The sequence below is a fragment of the Bombus huntii genome, chromosome 15 (assembly GCF_024542735.1).
Source record: "Bombus huntii isolate Logan2020A chromosome 15, iyBomHunt1.1, whole genome shotgun sequence".
Taxonomy (NCBI): Eukaryota; Metazoa; Arthropoda; class Insecta; order Hymenoptera; family Apidae; genus Bombus; species Bombus huntii.
The window spans coordinates 2,306,771-2,324,316 of NC_066252.1; the positions used below are offsets into that span (position 1 = coordinate 2,306,771).

Here is a 17,546-nt window from a genome sequence, read left to right on the forward strand (position 1 = left end):
TATAGTTTCTTACGTACTTATTCTCGTTAATTTTCTTCCTTAGAATTTCTTATACGTGCACGTTTATCCGTCACCGTCGATTTTCCAACTCCATTCGACATGAAATACACATCGGAAGACGCAGAAAATTGCGCAACCGAACATCCACCATTAATCACGCGGATAGATTCCGTGGAATTAAAAAATAAACGAGGTATAGCTGGCCCACGTGAACGCGGAAAGGCGTAAATAACACATTCGGAGTGGGAACAACGCCGGTTTCCGCAGTATTTCATTCCACGTCGTGTTTCACAGCCTCGAACGATGCGTTCGAGGGACACCTATACTTAGGTGGTTTGTTCTCGTGCACGCGTGCGCCTGTACGATCATGGTGACGTGTAGTTACACGCGGGTCAGAGCCGTATCTACGTTCATGCGGCCAATTTCCAGAACTGTTGTTTGTGAAATGATAACGAGCCATCGCGACGACAACGACGCTTTAAGATAGGACACCGACGAAATGACACGGACCGTATCGAAGCGTTTAAAGTTTAGATCGTTCGGGGAAGCGGTGATTTTCTTTGTTAAGGATCGTTCAGAGAAATCGGGAGTATATTTATTAAGAGACAATCGTTGAAGGAAATGAGTTTTATAAATGTATATATTTATTAAGCGGAACAAAGTTATCTAATGCAATAATTAACATACCTATGTTAATGTTAAATATGAGAAGTAATTCGTGAGAAATACGAAATATACAAATATAGATGAAAATATATAAGAGATGATGTAGCTACATTCTTTTTATGGATCGAGACTATAAGAAAAGTCTCTTCCAAATTTCGTGGTTTATTTAACATTCATATTTGAATTCATCTCGTGTATTGTAAAATTCACGTTTCGATTCACAGAGAATTCATGTCACGAACGTGTTAATGAGCAATTATCAACACAAAGGGATTTTGTAAATTTGAATCGGATACAATCTTTACAGAATTCCATATCACAATTTTTAATTCGTTAATACGATGGATTTTTATAAAAATTTTTATATAATTGAAATGCAGGTTTTCCGAGTTTCTACAACTTTTTAATTTATTTTATGCTCTCCATTTTAATCCTTTCTCATTTGTTTTACTCTTTTATTTCGATTATTTGGGATCAAAATAACAATTTTTGTTCTTAGAAAAAATTTATGAAAGGATCCTATTCGTGGAAATGATTCGTGTAACAAGTAAATGCCGCGCATCGATATTCGTGCAAACAATACGGCATTCTATCAACTCCCATCATTGTTTGAATATCATATTGATTTGTATGGAATTCTATGCAGAACTTTATTATTTTGTTTTTATATTTTTATTTAATTTTTTATATTTTACCCGACTGCTCTGATAATATTAAAAATATGATCTTCTATAATATTTAGCTTCTTATTAATAATAAAATTTTTAATAAATTTCTAGTATTATGATTCTTAATATTCTTCAATATTTTTAATTACGTGTTACAATTGTCATTTCCATATATTTTATATTATCTACTTTTAAAAATTTATCGTTCATTCAAAGTGAATCACTTTACTCCTTTTCTCTTTGCTGTATTCGACGAAAATCGAAATAGATACACACACACACATATATATATATTCTTTTATTCAATCCCCGATAACAGGGTTCCTTCGATACTCAATAATATTTCAATATTCGCAGTCACGGTCTGAGCAATGCAGTTCTTCCAGTTTCCCCGCGGCGTAAGGAGTGCAGTTGATTATGCAGCCGATTATGCAGTTATCAGAAGCGAAACGCCTCTATCAAGTTGTTCATCTTATCAGAGACACGCTGTTTCGCTCGCCGCCGCGTTTGTACGAACTCACATTAACCCTTCTCTAACCTGCGGCTTACCTGAACGATTCTCGTTCTAGATCCCGTACTTATCAATAATTACATCCACGTACAAGCTGCAAACACCATATCAAAACATCTTCACCTACCTCGTACAAAAATTATCACGTTATTCGCGTCTCACGATCCATCGTTTTCACCCAAAAACAGTTCCTTCTATCTCGCAAGCTGGCCATTGTCTTCTAGGAAAAAGAAATTCGACAGTTGGAAGTGTAACTCTTGGAAAAGGAGCAAAAATCTGGCGGATTCTTTCAGGGACCATTATAGATTTGCCATTAGCACGCGTGGATGACGTTATTTAACGTGAAAGAGTCTGCCGGTTGAAGAACGTCGAGTCTAAATTCACTTTTTTCTTAGACCTATCTCTTTCTCTCTCTTTCTCTTTCTGTTCTTGATGGAGTCGAATGCTCGATAGCGAAACGGTTGGGAATGGATTTTCTTGCACTGTCTGCGTGTCGTATGATTGATACGTCGCGTGATAAGGCGGCGGAGTGTCAATATTGGTACACGATGGGCTCGGACATTGTCTCGCGCGTTAAACACCATTCACCGGACGTACCGCGTCCACCCGATAAGGGTGGAAAGTTTGATGACCTCCTCGGATCAATGACAACTCCTGTTCCTGTACGGTTACTTTGTTGGGATTGTTCAACGTATGAATTTCCTCTATGGGATTCGACGAGATAGTCCGACGACTCGTTTGGTGTACACGCGGAGTACGTTGCTCCGACGATTCATTGATATGATAATATAAACCTTGACCGTCGATTTTCACGTAGCCTCATTGCTCCTATGACCCCTACTTGCCCTCGTTCGGTCAATTGACATACTTATGTGCTCCAATGATCCCGACGCATTCCTCGTCTATTAGGAGAGGATGGTCGTAAATGTTTTAGGATGCTTTCATGAGTATTCGTGTCTAGCTATCGATTAGACTCGTTAAGGGTGACTTTTTTTTTAATACGACGTATATTAATTCATTGGTTTGGAATAGCTTTACTACCGGAACGAAATTTAAATAAAGCAGCACATTACACTAAGAGAGAAACTATTTCAAAATGTATAAGCTTGCGAAGAATTTGTTAATTCCTGTTAGTTGAATTCTTTGCAAAATTCCGAGTCTTTGAAAATATATTTAAAAGGTATAGGCTTAAATCTACTCAGTACTCAATCCTTTATATTTTAAGTTATATGTTTTAAATGAAAAATTTGCGACAAAAGAAGGACGCTACGTATCAATACAAACCAGTCACTGCTTTTGAACTTTGTTTTTAAAAAATAACGTATCATATCACATAAAGAGTTATACCTTTCTCGAATCTTCGACGACATTTGACGCCCAAGAGCACCCAAACCTCTTAATTCGAAATGATTCACGAACGATTCGTTCTCGAGGCAAGAAAGGAAGAAAGAACAAAGAGCGAGAGAATCGAAATGGTCAGGTTTACTTCGGAGATGACAGCTTCGCTCTCGATATCACTAGTTCCGGGTAACGGAAAGCGAACAGGTCCGAGTGAAATCCTCCATCTATCTAGGCAGACGATTGCTGACGTGTCCCGCGAACGTTAACTCGAGAGGCAAGAAAAGTGTCCCCTTGGAACTGAAGTGGTGGGAGTAAAGAAGAAATGGTCAAAGAGAGAGGAAGATCGCCGAAGAGGGAAACGAGGATTTCGTAGGACAGGAAGGTTGGAAGGATAGCAGAGAGCCAGAGTCTAGACCGATTAGCGTTTGGCCGCCGGAACTCGGAGACAGGCTCAGAAAACCGACGGAAGTGGCTAGACTTTCCCTCCCAATAGCGGTGAGATGGAAAGAGGGCTGGGAAGACAAATAGAATTCGGAAGGAGTTTTTGCCACCCGGCAAGATTTAATGGCCCATACGTTCGTCCACCCTTCGGATGGCTCTCTCTCCCTTGGCTGAGCCTTGATACACGCGGCCTGAGTGCATTGCTTTGCACGATTGACGTCCATCGATCTGTTGAATGGTCCTGGGTAGTCCATATATTTGTCATTTGATGCATACAGCAATCCTATTTCTATTATACGTTGTTATTTGAAGATACGTTTGATTGCGATTATTTCCAAATAGAATGGGTGATATACTAAAAAACAGAAGATTAGAAGGTTATAATATTATAATAATCCAGTGTTCCTTGTAAACTGTTACTTGAGAAAGAATTAGTTTCAAATTTTGGTTGGAATCAATTGCAGTAGAATCGAGGTTATTATAAAAGGACATTATAGAATTTAATAAATAATACGTCAATATCGGCTAAGAGATCATGATCATACTAGATTAAGAGATTATAATAAAAAATTAAACTAAAATTTAGTAATGCCACAAAGTAACTTTCTCGGAGTTAGCGGACAAATGAACTTAAACGGATTATATTTTGTTTGTTTCCAGATAGAAATTCTATAAGCTGGTGATACGTATACTGATAGGGTTAATGACATTTGATGTCTGATTAATGCTTATTGTTCGGTCGGTTGATTCGGAAATCATTTTTGACCAGATAAAGAGCGAGCGCTTGATTTCCGCGAAATCAATTGAAGCATAAATTGCGAGACGTTTGGTATGCTATTTCATCGACGAAGCAGTCGGTACTTACCCGTTGTTTATGACAGAGTGCACTCGTTAATTAGCATATTTGGTATAGTGAACAGGCATATCGTAAATAACGCGATACAAAATCGTGTATTGCACTTTCCTGTTTCGTGTTTCCTGCAGTCTCCTGTGGCTTAAACTGGCTATAGTTTATATTTGTCTCTTGACCCGTACGGTCTTGGAAATGGTCCTGAGATAAAACGGTTAAACAGGAACTCGGTCGATTCATTCGTTTTTGAAAAATATACTTTTTTTCCTTCAAAATTTTTGATACTCTACGAATATCGCATTGATACAACATTTAATCAAATACGCGATCCATCGCACCCTTCTAATAATATGAAAGTTCCAAGATAACTGAATTTTACACCGAATCCTTTTGCTAATTCTTGTCTCTTATGAATCACGTAGTAATTCGAAATTTATGTTATTTATAAACCAACGATACATACCAATTCGATATACATGCGCATCAAATTACCATCAAAATCACTAAACATTAAACATCAAACCCCCAAGAAGAAATCTTTGTAATTCTGCACAAATGTTCACCTGTCCACCACGAAGCAAACCCGAACGCGTTAATTATCAAGCAGGCCACTCCCAGTGCACCAGGAAGAAACAGCCTTCGGAGTTCTCCATGGAAAAAACCTCATCTCTCGATCCGAATACCGAATCGAGCAGCGAACCCCTCGGCCACGGTTCCGCGTGCAACCGTTCCCCGTAGACGTTGCGTGAGATAATTGGAGACAGGCGACACAGGCCGAAACGTGTGGTCGGCGATCGGCCAAAGAGAAAGAGACCAGAGAGTAGCGAGAGTGCCGAGGACCAGATTTCTTCTGCATCCCCTTGTCCGGCGATGGCTGTGCTGGCAAGCACGCAATGCCCGTGTACTCGCTAATCAATGCGGTATCGCGCAAGAAAATTTATAGATCCGCTGTAGGTGACTCGTAATCTAATATACGATAATATATACGGGGACAGTTAGCCGCAGGTGGTTGTTGAACTGTTCGGTAGCGGTCGTCTCGCGATACTACATACGTCTGGTAATACAGGTCCGTTATCTTAGCGCGGTATCGCGTGGCGGCTGGGTTTTTCTCGGTTTTTAAACACCGTTCTCCATGCAGTCTAATTGAATGGTCGAGGAACGTTAATCGGTTGAAATTATCGCTGGCCAGCTTAGACCTGGCGGAGATACTGGCGGTCTCTCTTTCTCGATTTATCGACGGAATTTCAGGATCGAACTTCTTGCCGGAACATCGAGATTTCGTTGGTTTCCGTCTTGTACCTGTAAATTGTCATAATTACGGGAATATATTATCTCGTATTAAGTTCACAGTCTTAGAAAATAGGAGAAAAGCATTTGATATTTTATTTCTAGAGTAGGATAGGGTTAATCGAGTCAGAAGTAATTTGCCCCGTAATTCACCAAATTGGGTAAATGATTGGATGAGCAACTTTTAAGCAATCTCTATTCGAAAACAGGATATTTAACTCGTTACGCTGACAGTGATTTAAACGACAAAGTGCGTATATCATTTACATTCAAGAGGTCTTTTCTCGTGTTGGAATAGATTCGAATCTCAACAGTCTGAAAGAGCTTCGAATCGCTTTAAAGTTAAGATTCGATCGCCACCCGTGCCTCACGTGCCAGGGACACGCGCGGTTTATTCTCGCAATTTCTGAGCCAACGTCAGCCCAGGAAACCTTTTAATTGATGGAAAAAGGAAACTTTAGTTCGCTGGCGGAGCACGATTTATGAGACTGGTTTGTGCTGCACTTGTTGCCGCGCGTGAAGTGCTTGTTTCTCGTTGCCTGGAATGAATATAATGAATCTTGTTTAGGGAAATAACTGTATTAACGTAAGTGCTAAAATGGTATTGTGATTTAGCATTTCGTTCTCTGTGGATGGTTCTTTGAAGCATAAGTAGGTATATTTAGGTGAAATACGATTATACCACTGACGAAATAATATTTCTCTGACCGATATTGAATATATTATATACGTTTTACGAATTGAAAATTTTATTATGGATCCCGTATTAATCCGTTAACAGTTAACCTGGATTAGGATAAAACCTGGATGGAAAGAAAAGTATAACGAAAATTGTTGAAATTCTGTTTTGTAATTGCAATGATAAAAATCAAATTTCAGTAACATGAATCGACTGCGAAAGATATTTCTATGTACTGAAATTTCAACTATTATGGATCATTTAGCGAACCTAACTCAACAACGACTAATCGATGACCATAAATTGCCACGCATCGTCCACCCAGCAAGTTCGCGTCATCTTTCCTAATTCGTTATCATTCCCGGGACTCCGAGTATCGATTCGTGGCAATCACCGACGTGTCGATACACCGTCCAGAAATACTACCTACTGGATAATCCTTTCTTGTCCCGTGTTGTTCCCCGAGGGTCGCAAAACTGGATGCTCGAACGAATGAAAGAAGATCCTTTCCCGATTAATACACTGCCTCGTCTCCGATGTCGCCAAGGGCCGTTCGTGTTCCATTTGACCCTCTCTTTTTCCCATGGACCACCTCTTAACCACGTTGAAAGGTGAAAGAGAGAAGGGTGGTCGCGCGAACAAGCGCGCGCGCGCGCGCGTGTGTTCACTAAGGGTGGAGGTCCAATTCGTATCTAGTGTGATTTCCCCGGGGTAAAGTCGACCGATCAACCGATCGAGTGGGTGGTTGAAAACCGCACTGGGAAACCTAATATCCGAGGGTCTTCCCTTCTTACTTTCACGTTGAGAGATCTGTAAAACCTATAAAAAAAGGTATACTCGTCAGTGTGGCGAGAAAGCGTGATCCAGACTTCGTCGAAGCTGTTCCATTTGTTGTGTCAGCTCGATATGATTCTCCGTAGCGATGCTTCTTTTTTAAGCCGGTGATAAGGCGTGCAGGCAGGGTTAGCAGGTTATTTCGTTTCTTTATCGGTAGTGGATGAAACGTTTTAGCGATGGAAGTTCAACGACATTCTTTGATGCGACGTTCTCTTTCTTTTTTGTCTTAGTCCAATATATTTAATGCATCTTACCGTTCGTGTTACAAAACATACAAGAAATGTAACATTTAACTAAAATCACTTGATCATTTATATCATTTCTATAAAAGTATATAACTTCTAAATTTTTCTCAAACTTCGCCACGATATTCCCAAAACACTTGCTAAATCTCTAAATTTTTTAAGCCCTCTATATTCGTCTGTTTTATCTCATCCCTATTAGCTTTCTCCATTTCCCGCCACATCATTTATCGAACATCCCACGTTGTCGTTACCGGTATCAGCGTTTCCATTTGTAATTCAATGATCTCATCCGCAAAATGGAAAGCTCTCGCACGTGTCCTATCGTCCTCATTGGCCGTCTATCGGACGTCGATGCAATTAAATTCACCGTGAAGGCGCGAATGGTGGATTTAAAAAGCGTGCACCTGCGCGGCTATGCTGGTTACGATCGATGTTCGTCGATACTACTAGCTGATGTACTAGACCGCGTTCATTATGCGTCCATGGAGGGCCGGATAACAGTTACGTCGTCCCTATCGGCTTTCGATCATCGCCACTCTCTCAGTCGCACACATACGAGTGTCAACATCGATTTTCGATCGGTCGCGGCACGTTCGTTCCCGACGGGCCCGTCTTTAAACGGAGACCTTAAAAATCCATTTCGCACGGGCCATTAGGCACACATGTTAACCAAACATCTCCGCTTCCAAAGCAAACCATGGCTCCAGGAAGTTTTTCACGAAAAATCATCCACCTTGCCTCTGTGTATGTATGTGTGTTCTCGGTGGCATAGTAGTCTGTACAGGAAGCCTTTAGTGTCGTGCTGCAGGGAAACCGTGTTACGGGAAAAGTTTGAAGGAAATGGGAAAAGGAGCGCGTGCCGCTGTTATGCTTTCTGCCGTTACGGTCTTCTGTTTTAAAAGGGGATGGATGCCGCCCTCTCTCGATCTTCCTCTTCGAATTAAGTGGCGAACCTTAGCGTGTGTTACGATTTAAGGTTGCCGGGTTTAAAGTCTGTTTTTGTAATAAAATTCGTGTTCGAGCTTTACCTTGTCTCTTTTTTCCAGTTTTTTGTATGGATCCCGAATTTTGAATTCTTATTTTATTTCCCCTATTTTGGTTCTCTTTATTTCGTATCCTTATACAAAATACTGGATTAAAACTCTTATTATCGCCACAATCGTACACGTCATATATTTTCCAAGGAAATGTTTCCTTGAAACAATTTTATGAACACTGTCACTTGTTCCGCTCGTTCACTAAACAATTTCACTGCGAATTACCATACTCAAATAATATATTACCTATACTTGTCACTTGTTGCAGTAACTCGCAGAACATGTAGTAAACGATTAATTACAAACTCAGCCGTTCTTAAAACCACTGAACGAGAACGTTCAACGTTTCACTTACCACCTAGGAAGTCATAACTTGGCTTAATTACTAATTACAGTCATTGCGCCACAAAGTAAAATTCCAATAGTTATTACCTCTCGAACACCAAGCCCTTTCTGTTTCTCAATAAAACCTAAGAAAAATCTATGCTTTGACTCGGAGGATTCTAAGCGAAACTTTTTATTAGTTCCGTTACCAAACGAAATAACAAAGAGAGAGAGTGTGTGTGTGTGTGTGTGCGTGTGTGTGTGTGAGAGAGAGAGAGAGAGAAGGAAGAAGGAAGAAGTAAACGAAATGTGGAATAGAAGAACTTCCGTTCGCCATAAACTCTCAACTCCTTTTCCTTCCTTTGTTTCGTCGAGCTTTCGACAAATAATCGGTTCCTCCCCTCTGGCGCAATATAATGATATACCTCGAAGGAATACCTTCGTGTATATCCACCTGTCTACATTCGTGCCCGCATCGAATGAAATTGTCTCGCGAAGTGGCTTACAAATATATTACAATAAGGACGCAATATTCCAGCTTCGTCGCCGTATTGGCTATCCCAGAACCGTCTGATTTTCCCTTCTGTTCGGCTCAAAGGGATTCCGGCTCTGTCTATATGTTGTATACCGGTACGCGAGCTCCACAGAACCCGTCTATACGACGAATACGTACCATGCCGGCCAGGGAAAATATAATTCAGTCGATACGTCGGTCTGTTCTGCTCGAAATAGTCGATAGAATCGCTCAGTTCTCGATATTAGTTTCTCCATTCTCTCGTTTTCCAACGAGTTCATTTAACCCTTGTGTTGGCCATCAAGCTGTTGTTCGTGAATCTTCGTAACGATTGTTCTTGCCTTTTCCATTTCAATGTTCCACGGTGATTAGATGATACATTTACGGGTTTACATTTACGTTCCTCGGTTTTCAATTAATACGTTCCGCTTTTCAGGTATGCCTTGAAGAAGTGAACTGGAATGTTCATAAAACGACGGAACAAAGCGCCACGAATAAAATGTCGCGCCGCAATTGAAACGCGAAGAAGCAAATATGTGAATTTTTTGTATTCTCGTAAAAATATCACGAATCTTCAGTTTTCCGTTCTTTCAGTACCTTTATATCAATTTACATTTTCAAAATAAGAATTTATGCACTTTTAAATATTAACCGTTGCGTGGGTAATTGGATAGCATATTTTAAACAACTTTTATCCTACGAAAATATCGCAAATAGATCTGATATATCGGAGTGGAAGTTTGTCCGCGAAAATGTTGATCTTAGAATGCGAAGATTTTATCTGCAAAAGTCGAACGAACTTTTTCATTCGCCCTACTATTTAAGAAATTTGCACCGTCTATTTGCACGGTTAATTTGATTAAAACCGAACGCAGCATATGTCTGTCGGTTTGCGTTTTACTCCAAGGTGCACGAGGCCTCGCAACGTTGCAGGGGGTCGCGTCGTATCTCTGTCAATATTGTCCCTTCTGTCCTTTTTCGTGCAGGATGGGAGGGGTGCATCAGCGGAGCTATTGTTTGGCCAGGAATTTTAAAAGCATTAACGCACTCTTCAAACAGGCGACGTTAGAAAAATAAAGAAACAGAAGCGAAAGGGGAGAACAAGGTGGACGAAAATCGTGAACGGAATCATGTGTTTATCGACGAGAACGGCGTTGAAGTGTCAATCAGTCGAGCGTCGAGAGGTCAAATATTTGTGCTGACAATTATTCCGTCGACACGCGAGTCGACGACGACAAGGGACTTCAAGGCTCCAGTGTTCATCCCTTTCACCCTGGAACAACCTACAGCGGCTCACGAAAGTATTCGAATATCTATAGAAACATTTTACGGATATATTATGCGTGCTATAGGAAATTTCATTTTGAAATTTCATTAGCATCCCGACTAGACCTGACTATCGGGATTGCATTCGTAAATTTCCAAACGAATTTGAAAATGTACATAAAGATTACAAGTTATTTATGTCTTTTTAAAAGTCAAACTAATCAACTCCGCTTGTTATTCGTTTCTCAATTCCGTTATATAAGTACACGATTAAATATTCAATTTCGAGAAACTTACTTCATATAAAATGTTTTACATAACACGCATAATGAACTCATAAATACGTAATGATAATAATACACGTTTTCTATAGCAAGTGCTCGAACACTTTCATCAGGCACAGTACGTTCGCGCACTTCGTTTGCCAGTAGCACGATTTATCGTAAAGTATAATTTCCCCAATTACGTCGAATCTACACGCACCGTGCGTGTCGCGGCGAACAACACGGTGCTCGATCGGAGGAGAGAATCGATTTTCCTCCCTCTCTCGACGTCTTGTTCACGCGTTATACGTGGCGATATATCGGAAAGGGTTGACGCGACACGGGGCGAAAAGAAAAAGTTTCGAACACCGACGCTCGCTACTTTGCCTCAATTAATGCGAGCTAACGTTATTAATTAATGCCGAGCACCCGTGAAACGAACGCTGGAGGTAGGGGGTGGGGTTGAAAAGAGGGCGAGGAAGAAGGATTCCTCTGGACGATCTCTCGTCTGGTCGATGTGTCACATCGAAACGGTTCGCCACCCCTCGGCGTCTTAACTTCGAACATCAGAGGCTGCCAGGGCTCTGGAGATATTATCTGCAGGAGAGTGCTCGAGAATATTATACGTGCGTGGTGTACACACCCCCTCTAACCGATCCTCTGTATCGAGGGCTGGCTACTTTAACCGTATACTCGAGCGTGGCTCGAGTATCTACAGAGAAGACGCGTCCCACCTAACTATTCTCAGTGTCGACTACTGCTAATCGAATTATCGATCCCTGTCCCCTGGCTCACTCCGGAGGGAATATTAGATTTTCCACGAATTTCAATGCGAGACGCGAGCCATCTACGTCACCGTACGGGCTTCTTTCGCATTCCTGCGAGTTTTGTCGCGCTTCTTGATACGATCGAGAAATGGATCGGATAGTAATTTTGGAGAATGTTGATTGTGAATCGATTTAAACTAATTCGAAACTAGAGTTTTGTTATGGAACAAATTCTTTTAGATCGTGTCACAGGATGAAAGAAGCAATGTACCTGCTGCGTTGTTGACGGTTTTCGATTAAGAAGGAATTACGCATTTGAGTTCTCTTGCAAAATAATTTATTATATAATCGTTGACCAACGATTTGCCAATTGACAGATTACAAATTATAGGCTATAAATTTCTCCTTTATAATTTTACAATTTTACATCAAGAGAGATTGTAAAATTTACTTGTAAAATTGAATTTCTCGTATTATCAAATTATCGTTATGCAACAGGATTTGTTCGTACTAGTAGCTTGTAACTCTCGACTTTTCACATTTTATACACGTGCTATAAACTATATACTATGTTGAACTGGATTGCATCATTTATTCTTGCACTTGAGCCTGATCCAAAATCATGTCGATGGGAAAGTCGGTCAATATAAGCTTGGCAGCAAGAAGGCAGAGTCATTGCTTCAGTCATATGGGTTTAAGTTGCGACGAATTTCAAATTAGACGTCAAGTCTTTGTTTTATCCTTCTGCAGTTGTTTGACGAATATTATCGAATTCTCTGCCGCTTGGAATAACGAGCACCCTTCAGAGTTCTTTATCCTCTGCTAACAAGTATGTTTGACAAATATTGAAGTTACGCAGTCAACATGTGCGGCTGCTTTAATGTATATAATTCAGTGCCGTAGCTGTTATTTTCTAACCAAAGTAGAGAATTATTTAATGGATCAGTTTTGTTAATCGTATATTATATTACGTTACCTACTCTAACAGAATAATCGAAATGGGGACATTTTTATTTCCATATTTCAATAATGTCAACTTTCCTAAATTATCTTTTCGTTCGGTGTCAAGAAAATCGTAACATCGTGGATAAAAAACTACAAAATTTCAGAACACTAATCACACAGATTTTCTAAAAACTGCGAGCTTCGATTTCGCTATTTTCAACTTCCAATTGTGAAATAATTGGAGCCTATCTTATCTTCTCCTATAAAATAACCAATGATCCGCATACAAAAGATTCAAAAAATAACAGAACGGAGGTAAAAATCCTGTAAAAGCCGGGGTTTTCCCTGGAAGTCAGCCTGCAATTTCCAGCCCTAATAGAAACTGCCAGACGCGCAACTTAAGCCAGGGAACAGCCGGGACCGCGTATTATTTCGCGCAGTGGCCACGACAGACATTCTATTTCCAGGTGTTCCCAGGTAGTGATAAATCGTGAAAACGTATCCGGGGGCACTTAGGAGCGCGAGCAACATGTATATGAGGGACATCACGTGCGTTCAAGGCACGTTTGCATGGCAGACGAGCGCGGGCGCGGGGGAAATGAAAGAAAGCGGTTGGAGATGGTGTTTCAGCGGAGACGAAGGAGGAAGAACGTCGGAGAGAAATTCCAATATGCCTCGCAACTCGGAACGGCTGTGCATGGAATGCGTTCGAGTCCTTGATTGTGCTTCGAAAGCATATTTTTCTCGTACTTCCGATATTGCAACGGCGAGTTCCTCTCTTTGTAACTGGCTGCGCCATTCGGTTCTCTCTCCGCTTCCTTCTCTTCTCCTTCGTCTTGCTGGAAAACGAGACGCATCTGCTTACAAGATGGAAGATGTATTTTTCGGTGACGCGTGCACACAGGCACGCGAGCACGCTACCGCGGAGGGGATGAAAAAAGAAAATATTGTCTGCCACGTTGAATCGCGATATCTAGTCGCGCGAAGGGGGACTAACGCGGCCTCCCTTCCGCCACCGGAGAATGTATGCAACTTCCGCCGATGGGGGAATATATATCATGCGTGCACGGAAAACACCTATCCGACCGACTGAATTGCGGCTCTATCGCGGTCGAGCTTGTACCTGCCTCTCTCGAGCAACTTCCGCCTTTAAATATCCGCTGGGAGACATCCGCGTGCATACCGAGCTAGAGTTATTAAAACTCGGTCGCGTAGCTTGTTCGATGAAAAATTTCTCGAGTACAGCTGGTACGTAATATATATATGTATACTCAAGAAAGGTGTTTCCTTGTTACAGGTGATGCATCACTGTCGCATCGAGCGTGTAGAAGAAACGACTGGCAAATCGACTCACCAATCGCCGACTATAATGCCCGCGTAACGAGCAATCGACAATCGAGAAAGCCAGAGTGAACGGAAGCTCGAGTAGGGGAAAGAAGAAACTGACAAGCGTTAGCCGTAGAGCTTCGTCGAGCACGGGAGAGTGTAAAGCGACACGCGTTTCGTAGCCCGAGTATACACGCGTATGTAACACGCGTACAACCACAGCGCGATATCTGTGCACAACGTGAGAGTTAGATTAATGATCAGCGATTAGAAATAGTCGACTAGAGGGACATTGGACGGAGAGTGAAACGCGGCATATAGGAAATTGGTAAATGACTTTGGCCGTACTGTCGCTGGACGCGCTTCCCGCGGCAAGGACCACGTACCCGCGTCGGGTACGGTAGAAACTAGGGCACAGACCAGCGTCAAGATAAAGTCAGTGAGAGCGGTGCCCCAGGATGCGCAGGAACGGGTGGTGCCGTTAGTGGTGTCCAACAGCTTGTCGGAGGGGCGCGTAGAACGAGAAGGGGGCCACGAACACGGCCCCCAAAAGGGCCTGCTGGATGGTCTAGCTCACGAGCAGCCATCGTCAGTACCCGGTGGTGGATCGCGGATCGACTCTATAGAGGCAGACCGCGAAAAGGTCGTCGAGATATCGACGGAGGACCTTGGTACCGCGTGTGGTCCAGGTCAGAGGGACGTGGATGCTGGTCAAAAAACGAGCTTCACGGTGGACGAGCAATCGAACAGTATCGTTGTTGGGCAATCAAAAGCCTGCGAGGCGTTGAGGATCGAGGATCGCGGCGGTGGCGTGACGTTGACGGAGACGCCTGTGTTGGTCCATCAGTGGCGTCATCAGGAGGCAGCGTTGGATCTGCAGTTGATAGCCGACAACGGATCGGGGGTCCGTTCGAAGCGACCGAGAAACACGTCGTCGTCGGCCGATAGCGTGGTCGTTGGTGAACCGTACGAGAGACGGGGAGTGTGTCAGGCGCATAGGCAGCGGGCGACTGGCATTTCGGGCAGACATCACGTGGACGGCGCGCGAAGGAATTCGAATCGATCGTGTCGGGTTCATGGTCGAAGGAGGGATCGATCGCGAGGAAAAACCACGGAACGACATCAGAGTCAGAATACACGGGATTTGACGTCAAACGAGTTCGAGTGCTCTGTTATACGATTGGAACAGGATCCTATTCTCGAGCCGGTACGGATACTCGGTTGTCCACCAGCCGAAGGATTGGAAATCTCGTCGTTCTTGGAGCCGGCGCCCAATTACGTTTATCCGGGCATCAACGTCGGTCGGCTGGCGGGCAACGAGGCAGCCTGCTTCAGTCTGTACGATCCGAACAATATTCGGCCGAAGAGCCGGGCCGGGAGCATCGCCAAAATCCTCGAGGGACCTAATCGTGCTGTGAAGGACATTAATCGGAAGGTCTTGGCGATGGCACGTGCCATGACGCCGGCTTGGTCGCTGCGTTTGCTCGGCGTCAGCTGCGGTTCCGTGGTCTGCGCCTGGGGACTTCTGCTGATATTGTCCGTGCTGGGCGGTGGCGCCTCTCATGGTACCGCCCTCGGTAACTTCGGTCTCGGAAGTTTGTCGGGTACGATGGAGGAGATGAACAGTGGTAGATGCCCGTGGTTGTGCACGTGTACCGGTCAAGAGGTCGACTGCTCTCAACAGGGACTCACGCAGATTCCTGGAGACCTGGCCAGCCTTCTTCTCGCCGAAAAACTGTGAGTGCTTTGATTGGCTTTGTTTTTTTTTTTTTTCTTTATTTACTTTAAATTACGCTGAAAGTTCACTGCGAAAACCTATGCTTTCATGGCGAATTTAAAAATGCAAGAACGTATGCGGCACAAAAATGTATACAAAGTATCCGGGTAATGTTTGGTAGGTGAAAGAAATAGCTATTCAATTTTCATTTTTTTTCTTTTTTTTTTTTAGTCATGACCATAGTAATAACGTTGTATAAAAAGCCGCAGTCTGTAACTACGAATAGCGCAGTTTTCTGCAAGTTGTGTCTAAAATTTCGAAGATGTTACGCGTACGTAGATTTAAAACGTGGTACATTATAATAAAAATAAAAACTTATTCGCAATTTATCTTCCTCTTATTATTCAACGAGACGAATCGATTATCTCGGATAAATTGCCCATCTTGCGAGCAACTCTTTTAGCTGTAATCTTCAAAAATCGACACTTCTATCGAACTCTTAATCCACGCAGCCATCCGCGATATAAATTAAAAAGCAGGCGAACATATTGACAACGGTCTAACCGATAACCGGACCGAGTAGCAGGTTGATCGCGAGGTATTCAGAAAAATGGGGCTGTTCCGACTCACTTAACCTGAAAATTACTCGTGAAAGCTCTTTGTGTGGGGGTTGCATTAGTCGATTGGAAAAGAACGACGAAGGCACATGCGTATATCGGTGGCTCTTGATAATAGAGCTCTACGTAGCCATCGCGATTATTGTTCATCTTGCGTTCGACGACAGGTCGAATTGCTTTTCTTTTTTAAATGGAAGGAAATATTGAATTGTTTGAAAATTTCGTTGCGAAATGGAAGAGAAATTTAAAGACGGTGTATTTTTGTAGAATTAACGGTTCATGGAATAATGGTTGGTTTCTTTCGATGACTTTCGATGTTAAATAAATCATCGCTTCGAAACCTGCTTACTTCAGGCCTGCAAATCGTACAGGTATTCAGTTTTTCATCATTGAGGAAATGTTATGAAAAGAAAAGGATGAATGATGCATAACATACGTTATTCGAATAACAGAACAATTCTTTTCTCGTATCAAAGATCGTTTATTGTTGACTGTTCTATAAATATTAATATCAAACAGAGACAGACACTTTCGAATAAAAATATAACATTTTTTTTAATTTCTATTCTTGTTTCTCAATCTTTCTAACGACTGGTTATCTTCAAATCTTCTCTCAATTAATGTCCCGGTAATTGATTGTTCCCGTAATCGATAGTCTGCTAATAATACAGCTTCTATTGTACTTGTGCTATATTTGGTAAGATGGTGAGATATCTATATTTGGTGAGATGAAATTAGATTTACTATATATGTAATATCTAGTTCACATCAACCCGCAATGCAATTTTAGTGACGAACGACACCATTTTAAATAATTAATTCCAATTTTCGTCTTAAAATAGGAATAGCGTTTAATTAAATTTTGCATTTTAATATTCGATAAAAAATTTACGATCAGCCAAATTTTTTTCAATGTATTATTAAAATGTCAATAAAATTTCAAGATCTTTTGTATAACATGTATAATATTTATAAATTTTTCTGTAAGCATTGAAATAATTTCATGAACCGTTGTGTCAGGTTGTAACATATGTATGTTCGTCTCATTTTCTCCTCCTATTGTTATGTCAGTTTCTCTTATCAATCTCGGATCAATGTCAGATCAACATGATCTTATTAACTTCATGTCTAAAAATTAAAAATTCATTTCATTTTATTCAGCTTGATACAAACGTATTACGACAGGTGACGCCTGCTATTTTTCATGAAATTCCAAACATATCGGAAACTAAATGATATTTCAAA

The 17,546-nt window shown here is 41.7% G+C and overlaps 1 protein-coding gene across 2 annotated transcripts in view; it reads left to right on the plus strand.

Moving 5' to 3' along the window:
• Nucleotides 1-17,546, plus strand: part of LOC126873690 (protein slit) — a 629,391-nt gene that overhangs the window by 25,008 nt on the left and 586,837 nt on the right. Inside the window, exon 2 of one of the 2 annotated variants that reach the window (XM_050634802.1) lies at nt 13,939-15,704. In XM_050634802.1, coding sequence (XP_050490759.1) covers nt 15,412-15,704 — 293 coding nt within the window. In that variant the 5' untranslated portion in view covers nt 13,939-15,411. Of the gene's footprint in view, nt 1-13,938; nt 15,705-17,546 lie in introns of those variants that run through there. The other variant, XM_050634801.1, reaches the window with a different exon arrangement.